The sequence below is a fragment of the Pangasianodon hypophthalmus genome, chromosome 30, assembly GCF_027358585.1.
Source record: "Pangasianodon hypophthalmus isolate fPanHyp1 chromosome 30, fPanHyp1.pri, whole genome shotgun sequence".
NCBI lineage: Eukaryota > Metazoa > Chordata > Actinopteri > Siluriformes > Pangasiidae > Pangasianodon > Pangasianodon hypophthalmus.
Window position 1 is genome coordinate 8943001 of NC_069739.1, and position 13467 is coordinate 8956467.

A 13467-nucleotide genomic window follows, 5' to 3' on the forward strand; every position below is an offset into this window, starting at 1 on the left:
CATTGGCTTTTTGTTGTTGTTGTTGTTGTCGTCATTGCTTGCTACAACGCATGTGTTCCCGTACATCACATCCATGTTTTTGAGGTGGTTCATGGTTCGTTTTTGTCGTCCTACTTGGTGAAACTTCACAACACTTGGCAGACTTTTTGAAAGCTCTTGAACAGTAAATGCCCAAACTCCGATTCACTAACAGTGTAAGAATTAGATAAGACTTAAGTAAAAATTTTATGGTTATCCCAGCTGGTTTAGAAAGATGACTTTTTTTTTTTTCCATGTAGTCAGTCATTCTGAACACCATGTCCACCTTTTTAATTTTATGTGCTACTTCTATGTTTGTCTTACATCCACCAAATATAGACGGTATAATTTTGCACTACTGTTAAGGGATTAAGGGAGTTTAGTTGTGGTCATATTAATTGATGCTGACAGTTATGTGACCTACTTATACATCACTGAACATGTAGACCTATTCATATACACTGTACGGCCAAAAGTATGTGGACACCTGACCATCACACCCACATGTACTTGAACATCCCATTCCACATTTAGTCCTTTTTTGCTGTTACAATAACCTCCACTCTTCTGGGAAGCTTTCCACTAGATTTTGGAGTGTGGCTGTGAGGATTTGTGATCATTCAGCTACAAGAGCATTAGTGAGATCAGGCGCTGATGTTGGTGAGGAGGTCTGGGGTTCAGTCGATGTTCCAGTTCATCCCAAAGGTGTTCAGTGGGGTTGAGGTCAGGGCTCTGTGCAGGACACTCGAGTTCTTCCACTCCAACCTTCACACACCATGTCTTCATGGAGCTCGCTTTTTGCATAGGGGCATTGTCATGCTGGAACAGGTTTGGGTGCCATAGTTCCAGTGAAGGGAAATCTCAATCCTGCAGTGTACAAAGGCATCCTGTACAATTATGGGTTTCAGGCTTTGCAGCAACAGTTTGGGAAAAGGCCCACATATGGGTGTGACGGTCAAGTGTCCACAAACTTTTGGCCATATAGTGCATGGTTGTTTTCGGATCTGAAGTGATTCCATGACAGTTAAGACGCTGAAGTACACTACAACAGCGAACCAACAAGAAGAGAAATGATGGGTACTCCTAGACGAGTGCTTAAGAGTTAACAGACATGTACACCAACACGCCCCTGTCTCAGGCCATCGTCCCTAAGTGCTTTTAGATAGCCACCGTCATACCAGTGACCTTTGCCTGGTCACCCTGACCACAAACTTACCTATGACTGTGTCCTGGCTCTTAATGACAACAAGACGAATGAGCTATATCTGGCCAATGGAGGACGCATTGTACAAATTGTACAAATCCTCTCTCTACCACATTTTGTAGTGCACTAATCACTCCATTTAAAAATCCTCTGTTCACATAATATTGTGAAAACCTTTGCAATAAAAACTATTCAACTACTGTTCATGCTGCTGACTCAAAACTGCTGCAAATCCCAGTTCAAATCACAGAATAAAGTTTGCTGATGATACTGCAGTGATGGGACTCATCAGCAACATTGACATGTTAGGAAGGAGGTGGAGCAGCACACATACAGATACAAATAATATTCAGGAGCACCTGTGGTAATCACGCTCCACTGTACATCAACGGCACAACTGTAGAGAGAGTGAAAAGTTCCTTGGTATGCACATCATAGAGAACCTAACCTAGACCCTCTACATCAATGCGGCATAGCTTACTGCTGAACTGCTGTAAGTGGTGCTCTGAAAACACTGTGGGCTTAATAGACAATTTGATCACTTGGGAGAGCATGTCTGGTCTCTTAGGGCAGGATGGTATCCATCCCACGTGGAAAGAAGTTGCTGTCACGGATTGCAGCATACCTCATAGTCGTAGCCCTAGTTAATGGGTGACAACCTCGTACCAAGACAAACCATCTGCTAGCTGCACAAATCCCTACAGCCACACCCCAAAATCTAGTGGAAAACCTTCCCAGAAGAGTGGAGGTTATTATAACAGCAAAGCAAAGTAGTATTAAATCTGGAATGGGATGTTCAACAAGCACATATGAATGTTATGGTCAGGTGTCCACAAACCTTTGGCCGTGTAGTGTAAGATCACACCAAATTCACAGCCAGCACCTTTGATTTGAAGCTAGGACTGGTACATATTAGATCGGATTACTGCTCAGGGATTTAATGTACTCTGTTTAAAGAAACTTGGATTAGACCAAAGGCTATTTTTCCTGGATACAGCTATATACACCACCTTCATATAATTGGTACAGGATGTGGCATTGCAATTATGTATAACTACAGACTGGGAGTTCCATAGAAATCTTCGATATCTCAATTCAAGTACTTTTTATAACATAACGGACATAGCCACAAAAAAGAGGTCGACTCTATCATTTACACTAATTAGTATTTACAGTAGGGGTGTAACACAATGCCAATATCTGTATCTAAGTTTGTTATTGTATCCGTATAGGTTGTATAGATTGTGGGAACATGAATCATACTGTTACAGGGATTCACTATTATTTCAACATTGGCTCTGAAGCACTGAATCATCCAGCAGAATAAACAGCTGCTTCTGGTGAAAAGAAAGAGGAACAGCAGCACCCTCTGCCTGGATAAAATTATTAATGCACCTAACAGGTTTAACCACTGTCCTTTCTTTTCAAGCAGTGTTCAGTGCTTCTTTTGGTCTCTTTAATGGACTAATGTGAGTAAAAATGCACAATTATAGGTGGTGTCAGTAGTTTGCATATGACACACCTATAAGCTCCTTATACTTATAAGCTTTGCCTCTTGAAAACTGTGGCTTCATCTTGTATCTCTCTCTCGCTCTCTCTACATATATATATATATATATATATATATATATATATATACACATACACTGATCAGCCATAACATTAAAACCACTGATAGGTGAAATGAATAACATTGATTATCTCATTATAATGCTACCTGTCAAGGTTGAGATATATTAGGCAGCAAGTGAACAGTCAGTTCTCGAAGTTGATGTGTTGGAAGCAAGAAAAATGTGCAAGCGTAAGGATCTGAGTGACTTTGACAAATTGTGATGGCTAGACGACTGGGTCAGAGCATCTTCAAAACGGCAGGTCTTGTGAGGTGTTCCCGGTACACAGTGATTAGTACCTACTAAAAGTGGTCCAAGGAAGGACAACCGGTGAACCGGCAACAGGGTCATGGGCGCCCAAGGCACGTGGGGAGTGAAGGCTAGCTTGACTGGTCTGATCCCACAGAAGAGCTACTGTAGCACAAATTGCTGAAAAAGTTAATGATGGCTATAATAGAAAGGTGTCAGAACATACAGTCTATCGCAGCTTGCTGTGTATGGAGCTGCGTAGCTGCAGACCGGTCAGAGTGCCCATGCTGACTCCTGTTCACCGCTGAAAGCACCTACAATGGGCACATGAGCATCAGAACTGGACCATGGAGCAATGGAAGAAGGTGGCCTGGTCTGATGAATCAGTTTATTTATTTATTTTTTTTTCTTACATTATTTGGACAGCCGGGTACATGTGTGCATCGCTTACCTGGGGAAGAGATGGCACCAGGATGCACTCTGGGAAGAAGGCAAGCCGGCGGAGGCAGTGTGATGCTCTGGGTAATGTTCTGCTGGGAAACCTTGGGCCCTGGAGTTCATGTGGATGTTACTTTGACACGTTCCACCTACCTAAACTTTACTGCAGACAAAGTACACCCCTACATGGTAACTGTATTCCCTAATGGCAGTGGCCTCTTTCAGCAGGATAATGCGTCCTGCCACACTGCAAAAACTGTTCAGGAATGGTTTGAGGAACATGACAAAGAGTTCGAAGTGTTGACTTAGTCTCCAACTTCCCCCTGATGTCAGTCTGATCGAGCATTTGTGGGATTTGCTGGACGAACAAGTCCGAACCATGGAGGCCCCACCTCACAACTTACAGGACTTAAAGGATCTGCTGCAATGTCTTGTTGCCAGATACCACAGCACACCTTCAGAGGTCTTGTGGAGTTCATGTCTTCGAAGGGACAGAGCTGTTTTGGTGGCACAAGCGGGACCTACACAATATTAGGCAGGTGGTTTTAACGTTATGGCTGATCAGTGTGTAGTGTATATATATTTATATTTATATATATACATAAAGATTTGCTAGGCATTTCTCATATCATATTCTAAAGTCTTTTCTCTTCAACATTTAACCAGAATCACCAGAGTCCTAACAGCTTCTACTGACTACTAGAAACAGAAAATATCTATGCAAATAATATGATGCATATGAAAATTAACTTACACATTTATATTCAGATTGTAAAGTACAGAAAGTACAAATGTCACCAGTGGATAAACAAGATGATGTTTGTAATGTATATGTCATGCTGTTTCAAATGTTGTGCAACATATATACATTTCTATTATGTCTAAATCAAATCGATTTTCAGATGTGTATTTGTGTATGTGTATGCAATGTGTATTTGCGCCATTTATGTGCTTAGACACTGTTTTAACTTCATATGCACTGTTACTCTTACAGGCTGTTTTGCAGCTGTTTCCTGCTACAGGCATGAAATGTTATATAACACCTAGCAATGCAAAGGTCATGGCATGCGGTTGCATAAGATTTCAGTTCACCTCCTCTGCACCCATCTCCTGTAGTTACTTGTCTGATTTGAACCAGTGCTGTTACCTTGTTTTTTGTGACACTGAAGGGTTAGAATTAAAAAAAAGGACTTCACTGACTGCAGCTCAGGGCTGTAGCAGAAAACAGATCACATTACAGATGGGAGTGAAGTGTGTTGGAGTTGAGTGCTGACTTTTCTGACCAGTGACCACCTTTATCTTAGCACCTCCTTCATCTTAGTAACGGTCTGCTTTAAAGTTTTATTGACCCATAAATTTAAGTAACAGAGAGCACCGAGACACTGAGTTTTTGTTCTTGGTGTGCTGATACAGAATGGCTGAAAAACTCCAAGCACTGAAGCAGCAGGTTTGTGCTTCCATCGACGAGGCCAAGGACAAACTCCACCAATTAGGAGACGCGATATGGCACCACCCAGAGCTGGCATATGAGGAAAGACAAGCCCATGACACTCTGGTCCGCTTTTTCACACAGGAGAAAGGATGGAATGTAGAGGCACACTACAAACTAGAAACAGCTTTTCAGGCCACGTGGGGACCTGTAGGTGGAGCAGATGGTGAGTCTGTGGTTCATGTGGGGTTCCTGTGTGAGTACGATGCTCTGCCCGCTATAGGCCACGCGTGCGGCCACAATCTGATAGCAGAGACCGGAGCTGCAGCAGCAGTGGGCCTGAAAGTGGCGCTGGAGAGCGGGGAGGCGTGGCCTGTGCCAATCAAGGTGTGCCAACTAAGCCTAGATGTGATTGTTCCCATCCAAGTATCTTTTTTTATACAAATAATACTTTGAATTTAAGTACAAAGATTTGCAAAAATATATATTTCACTGTAGGTGATTTCTTTTGTTCAAGATTTCTGAGAACTGATGATGGAAACCCCAGTGTAACTCTATTATCTGTAAAAACAATATTTCGCGAGCTAAAAAAAAATTACCGAAAATGATTTTCTGTATAAAACTATTACATGACACATCATACAGTATATCAAATGTTTGCAAATGGCAGTTTTGACTAGCATACGTCCAAATGTGTAAAATACAAATGTGATAAATTCAACTTTGACAAATTAAAGGAAAAACCAACATAATGCATCTTAGTAAGGGGTTGAACCACCACAAGCTGCAAGCAGAGCTTCAATACACCATGCCATAGATACTACAAGTCTCTAGAAATGTACCAGAGCAATAAACACCATTCTTAAAAAAAAAAAATCCCTCAACTGTCTAACACATCACTGCAAAATCTACCACAGGTGTTCAATTCAAAGTGAAGGTCATAGCATATGTTTCAGCAAATGATTGAGCAAGCCCTTGTGCCTTGTGGATGGGGGTGGGGTCATCCTGAATGAGACCACTCCCAACAGGATAGAAACGTTTCATCATAGGTTAAAGGTGATCAATCAGGAGAACAGTACTGACTTACAGTGATGCTTCTCTTTCTAAGGGGACGAGTGAAGCTGAACCATGTCAGTAAAATGCCCCTACAGCATAACAGAACCACAGTTTATTTTCCTTTAATTTGTCACTCATGTATATGTACTACGTCACCAATTAACATGCAGTTCATTAAGATCATGTGCTTAGCTATACTTTACAAACGTCTAGTTTAAGCAATGTCTGATGAATTGTCTGAATTGTTAGGTAACTGTGTTGGGGACTCCAGCGGAAGAGGCTGGAGGTGGGAAGGTGGACTTGCTGCGAGAAGGAGTCTTCGAGGGTCTGGATGTGGTTTTTATGGCTCATCCCTCACAGGAGGACGCTACCTACATCCCAGACGTGGCAGAACATGAGTAATTCAATATCATACATTATTCTACCAAGAACTGTTTATATTTCACTTTCCCCTTTCATAAAATTATTCATGCATTATTTCAAAATCAATGTAATGTTTCAATTCCAACTAATCTTATGAGTTGAGCTAATGTCAGTCATGATATACTGTATGACGCTCACTGGTTCACTGGTGAGTGCTGGAACAATTCCTGATTAATTCACTGAGTTTTGTCTATTGGCTAGATTTCCAAATATTTTCCAAAATCTGTCCACTTCCATCTCTACAGTGTCAGCGACAACGCAAGTGCATTGTGGATAAATTGAGAGCCGAAATGTACAACTTTTACAACCTGCATTGATTACATTGCTGCTTATTTTGCCATCCAGCAACTTGATCAAAGCGTGACGTTCACTGTATTAAAAAAAAGCACACTTAGCTACCAAGCAAGCAATTAAAACATCTTTTCAGTGCATTGAGTGACCATTTTGTTGGACTGAATCCTTATGTACCTGACATGATCTCTGCAGGCAGAGAGTATAGGCAAGTTTATAAAGTAAATAAATCACTATATCATGTTAAATATGTTAATGTTTCTTAAAGTAGATGTGTCAAAGCAAGTTTTAGACAGAAATCAATGTTGGCCAAAACCCGATATTTTCCTGAATTTTCCAGACTGCCACACACACACCACAAAAGTGGTCATTCAAACAACAGTATTTCCTGAGTGCTTGGTATTAGACTCATATTTAGACCCATAGACTCATTAACACCAAGCATCTGGATAAAATGTTACCATGCACAGATGTACGGTATGTATAGACATTTCTTAGGTTTCCTTTACTGGTCATATCTTAACTATTATCGCAGAAGCTATACTTTTTTTTTTACCGTAACATAATTTGTGAGGCAGTACTGATAGATAGTTCCAGTTTCAGTGTGTGACTACAACGGTGATACAGCCACCTTCAGCCCAAGCCCCAGTGCTGTATCAATGCTGCGCTCTGGCCGAGTCCCAGAATAGATTCCTGGGCAAAGGGGCCAAAAGTACGCTCTGTTACTAGGCAGATATGTTTCTGGAGCAAGATTTACATCCTGGCACTACCACAGAAAAAGTACCTGTTGCAATACTATGACAACGCCGAGGGAAAGGAAAATAAAATCTAGGTTATACTAAATACCAAAGGTTATCTAGGTTATACTAAATTTCCCACATATCTAAAAAAAAAAAAGTCATATATTTTAAAAGACTACAGCTCTGGCCCTTTCCTCTGTATCCCAAATTAGTCCAAAGTGACCATATTTTATACATTACATAACATGATTGTTTCTTGGAAAGTGACATGGTTACAACTCAAACTATATTAATTTACAGTCTAATCTGATAGTGACAAACTGCTGTCTGTACTTACTTAGCTGTATCTTTCTTTTGTTCCGTGTTGTTGTGCAGCCTTGTAGTGAAGTACCATGGACGTGCATCTCATGCATCAGCGTATCCCTGGGAAGGTGTAAACGCTCTAGACGCGGCCGTCATGGCCTACAGTAACATCTCTGTTCTCCGCCAGCAGCTCAGACCTGACTGGAGGGTCCACGGTGAGTTTGTATCCTTAGCCTGATAAAGAGTAAGAATGATGTACAAATCTACAAGAGTGATACACAGATAAATGCACAGGACGTTATATACAAAACAGTGTGAAGCTGAGTTATGTGTCTTGTTCAGGTATAATAAGGCACGGTGGTGTGAAACCCAACATCATCCCTGACTACAGTGAGCTGGAGTATTACTTACGCACCCCTTCGCACCGAGACCTGCCCAAGATCAAAGCCAAAGCTGAGGCCTGTTTTCAAGCTGCTGCTCTGGCCACAGGATGCAGGGTTAGTGAACTGTAAACACCTTAATCATTACGTTTGGTTCAAAAACTTAGAAACTGAAATCCCTTGCACTGAGGACAACTTCTAAATTTTTATCTATGTATCTTGTATAGTATGTAAAGAACAAAACACAACACTGTGTTCTGTTATAGGAAAATAATCAAAGATACAGTAATATGATGCGTTACCAGCCCGAGTTTGCTTGGTTTCCTATAAACTGGAAGTCTTCTGTCCTGAAGTATTTCTCGTGGCAGAAAACATACTGTCTGTTACAAAGCACTAACCCTGGAAACTCCTTCCATAAATTAAATAAATGTCTCCTAATGGTGAAAAACACACCATATCAATAATTACATATTTCTTATTGTAAATTAAAACCATCTTTTTTAATTTGTTTGTTTTCAGGTTTAGATTATGTGGGCATCTGCGATACAAGTCCCTATAATTTAGCTCTTGCTATAGAAACAATTCCTTATTAGACATACAATAATATGAACCTGTGATTAACACTGAAGCCAGAAATAATTATTCAACACCTTCTGACCAATCAGATCTAAGAATTCAGCTGTGCTGTTGTAGAAACAAAAATATGCAATTTGTTTCATCATTTTCAAAGAAGCCTTTATGACACATCAACTTGAACATAATCGTTGTAATATATAGTTAATATGTATTTTAAAAGTCATCATTAGAGAAACTAAACTAAGGCTTGTTACTTTCAGGTTGAGCTTCTGTTTGCAAAGAACAAGTTTTATGAAATCCTGAGGAACCGCACCTTGGAAGGCCTGTATGAGGAGAATGGGAAATCTCTTGGCATGAAGTTCATTACTGTCGAGGATTCTTCTGGTAAACAAATAAGCTAACATGCTATCTAGGGGTGGAATGGTGTGGCAACTGTACTACTTAATAACATGGCTTTGGTATATCCCAGTATCTACTAGCAACATCTCAAAATTTGGGAGAAGATACCTTGCTGACTTATTGAACTATGCAGATATGCTACATCCATGCTAAAGCATTCTTTTGCCTTTTCCATTGTCACCTTCCCAGCTACTTCAGCTAGTCGTACCTCATTTTGTTTAAAGATCATAATTTTTTCATTTAGTGCTGCCCGTCAGAAGCTACATAAGATATTTACATGTTTCTCACAAGACAAAATAATAACAATTTACACCGATCATCCTGTTCAAAATTTTACAATGTATTATGTTGCCTTCTTGAGCATCAGTGAATGTTTGCACCTTTTGTAATAGTTGTGTACGAGTCCCTCAATAGTCCTAAGATCTCAAAATCATATAACCACTGTTGGAAAGGGGTCAAATATGCAGAAGACCAAATAATGTGCAGGACCTGGAGGATTTTTCTGAAGATCAGTGGGCAGTTTAACTGCTCAGGACAAACAAGGGCCTTCTGAATAACTATCACAAGACCAAAACACAATCATTGATCTTCCAGGTAACAACACACAGTATTAAGAATCAAGCATATGTAAACTTTTCAACTGGTTCATGTGTGTAAATTCAGTTATTATTGTGTCTTGTGGACTGTATCTAAGCATCTGTTATGTGAAATAGCTTATTCAAGGCAGTACTAAATAAAAAACAAAATGCAATTTCATTTTGCAGATTCTGCAAGGCGTGTGACCCTAATGACCCCAACTGTATAGCCTTCCTATGCATGATCAAAGTTACAGAGATCACACTTTTTTTTCATTCTGTTGTTTTATGTGAACATTAACTGAAGCTCTTGGCCTGTATCTACATGATTTTATCCTTTGTGCTGCTGCCACATGATTGGCTGATTAGATAACTGCATGAATGTGCAGGTGTAAAGGTTTTCCTAATAAAGTGGACAGTACGTGTATATATTGCTTTGCAACCAAGGAGGGAAAACACCGAACTTAAATAGGGTAACTAATTAGGAGAACACAAAACAGGTGTGCACAAACAAGAAAGGAAACTGGGCAGACAACAAATGTGAGTGAGGGTGCCCTCTGGTGGTCTGGGGGGAATTGTCCATTGTGAACCCCCATGTGAAGTGTTCACTGGTCTCAGCCCTTTTCGCTTACACGCTCAGAGCACCGTGCCTTGGTGTCACCACGCCAGCCCACAGCGCGATGACATTTCTTACCTAGCTCTTCACCTCCTTTCTCAACCCTTTTACCTTCTACATTCCAACCACTTCCTTATTCACCATCCCTTCCCCTCTTTTTCTCAGCTATCTCAGCAACACACCATCTGGTCAGCCCTCCTCTGGCTTGCTCTTCCATCCAGATCGCTGGATCCATCGAGCTGGATGACAAATACCATCACCTCTTTTGCCTCCCATTTGCAATGGTGGAATACTTTAGTAATTGGATTTGACGTATTGCACATTTGTGTGTCATATAGCCCTTGATTTGTGCTACATCTTATCTAGTTCATCTCTAACTTTAACTCTGCAGGCTGTTTAACACAGATACATCTTCTGCCATCTTCTGTACTTGGAGTTTAGGAGAAGACCATGCAAGCAAATCCCAATCTTTATCCCCTTCTTCATGGACATTAGCTTCTCATTTCCGCTGGCTTTGTCCCCCAATTAACGTCATCATCCTCTCTGATCCACATACCTACACTTACACCTGCACTTACACCTATGTCTTTTCACTGGTGGGCTGCTAGCATTGATAACCTTATTAAAGTTAAATGTTTTGCCAAAACGAAAGCACTGAACAACATTGGTTATTTCAATCTCATCCATATCAGGCTCTACAGACTTCGGGAACGTGACTCATGCTGTTCCAGGGATTCACCCTTATTTCTACATTGGCTCTGAGGCACTGAATCACACAGCAGAATATACAGCTGCCTCTGGTGAGTCTGAGGAACAGTGCCCTCTGTCAGTGGACTATATGTGATGTTCCACACTCAACGCAGTGTACTCTTTAATGCTCGGTATCGTGGTTTTAAAAGTAGCTGCATGATTCCATGGGTGCAGTGCAATTTAGCCCTTGTAACTCATAACTTAAAATTTATTATTTTTAAAATAATTTTTCAACATTGAAAACATAAAAAAAAATGGATCTTAACTCATCTCAAGCAACTCTGTCTGACACTAACTTGTACAATAATGTGATCTTAGTTGGATTCATACAAAAATGCAATAATATTTGCCATCATTTTTATGATTATATTACAAGGTAAAGTGTAGTTATACTGGGCTGGGTCAAGTACAAATGCTGTAGATCAGTGATTCAGAAAATAGGGTGTGGGAGTTAGAATGGTATAAATCATTATTAAAGTTAGAATATTTAGGGGTCCAAGCACCTAAGTCAGCTTAGATCTAATGTTTTCTGTCAGTGGAAAGTTCAGAAATAGAAAGCTCCCAAAATATTATTTGAAATTCATGAAATAAATCCACACTGAGGGGGTCCATAGAATTTGTTTTACAGTTAAAGCTGGAGATCATCTAAAACATGAACATACATTGTTGTGAAGGACATTTTACCCATGGTTCTTGGAAAGCTCTTCTGGTAAGAGAGTGTATAGTTCATTTAGTTGATTTGGAGCTGCTTCCGTTGGTTACAAATAATGTATGTTTAATTAAATCTTGGAAATTACACTGCCTTTCAGAAGTTTTAAATGTTTAATCACTGTTATTTCGGTTTAATCACTATTATTGCCATGGACCAAACAAAATAATACAGAATAGCAATTAAATGAGGAGCACTAATGAGGAACACACAGATCCCAACGAGACAATAAATGAGTTCATTATCAAATACGTGGAGGGTGAAGCTATTAAGCCTGAAGATAAAAGACTCATACACAGTGCTAGTATTAACTTTAAAATATAAACATGAGGTCTGCTACAAATCCCTAATTAGAGTGATAAAGATTTTGGTCTTTTCCGATTAGATTAGATAAGATCTAGATTGTTCCAATAAAATAAAGTCATTTCTGACATTTCTAGGTTCTCTAGGATAGATAGATAAATCTTACTTGGTTAGATTTTCAGATTGTAGCACAATCATTTAAACAGAAAAGCTAAAATATACTCTATTTTACTGTACACTGTTTACAGACATGGGAAAGCAAATTTTCGATTTACTCAAAAAAAATGGATCAGCCAAGTGCCAAGATTTTGCTTTGACTTTTTTTATGACTGTATGACCAAAAGTTGCATAAAAATATTAAAGGTGGATTTAAAATTTTGTTAATGTGGTATCACCTATCCAACTGATTTCATTAGAAGTATGCATATGCTGATTTTCCTGTTAGTGACATTAGCCTCATAGCTCCTTTACAATCTTATTGGAAATGTGGACAATAAACGTGCCTGGTTAAGGTGGAAAGTGGGAAATAATTCAATAATTCATATTATTGAAATAATTCAACTCAATGCCATTTACTGTTCTTTATGAAATGCAAAACCCCCCTTTTTCACCTTAACTTGACTTCGTTTGCAGGTGCAGATGAAGCTCAGTTTTACACACTCCGTACTGCCAAAGCTTTGGCCATGACTGCACTGGATGTGATCTTCAGCCCGGGAGTGCTAGACAAAGTCAAACAGGAGTTTAAAGAGGCCAAGCTCAGAGAGGAGAGACTGAGACTGCAACAGGTGAAACATGGGGAAGCGGAGACTAACAACAAATATGAAACTGCCACAGTCTAGACAGCTTAAAGGCTTATGGCTTATGCTGTATCCTGCAGTTTCTTTGGTCTCTGTCCTGTAGCTTGCAGGAAATGAGGTGAACAACCATCACTATATTTACAGTGGATTATAGGTAACACTTTAAAACCCAAAACTGTTTTTTTTTCCCCTGGGGCAGTTTAAATTGCCACATTATTTTGAGTGTGACATATTTTTCAAGAGAATGTTCCCAAAATCCTAAACACAGTATGTATGTGTCAAGATACGATCTCAGAAGTAACAGAAAGAAAACGAATGGCTACACATTATCACATATACTGAATTCCAACTTTATCAAAATAGTTTAATTAGTGATGACAAATTCATAAATATTCATGCTCTGTTCATTTTATCATGTAGACACTTTGTGATGATGGTTTGAATAGTAGCTACACTGTATCTTTCAGATCTATGTAGTGAAATTCAATAAATAAAATAAAATCATCTTATCATTTGTAGACTTATGCCTATTTATTTATCACACACCATTATCCAAAGCGACTGACACGTGAGCCGACATCGATACACGGATGAATGATGA

The 13467-nt window shown here is 39.6% G+C and overlaps 1 protein-coding gene across 2 annotated transcripts; it reads left to right on the plus strand.

Annotated features, from left to right (window-relative positions):
• The first annotated feature begins 2888 nt into the window (after positions 1-2888).
• On the plus strand, positions 2889-13345 carry LOC113528790 (peptidase M20 domain-containing protein 2). 2 transcript variants are annotated; one of them, XM_053231835.1, is made up of 8 exons: positions 2889-4845; positions 4933-5335; positions 6254-6402; positions 7834-7976; positions 8104-8258; positions 8978-9101; positions 11000-11107; positions 12703-13345. In XM_053231835.1, the coding sequence occupies exons 2-8, from the start codon at positions 4934-4936 to the stop codon at positions 12906-12908; spliced, it is 1287 nt and encodes a 428-aa protein (XP_053087810.1). In that variant the 5' UTR covers positions 2889-4845; position 4933; the 3' UTR covers positions 12909-13345. The 2 variants fall into 2 exon arrangements, with proteins under 2 accessions (XP_053087810.1, XP_026773305.1); XM_026917504.3 differs by having other exon boundaries at positions 2890-5335.
• Positions 13346-13467: the final 122 nt, after the last annotated feature.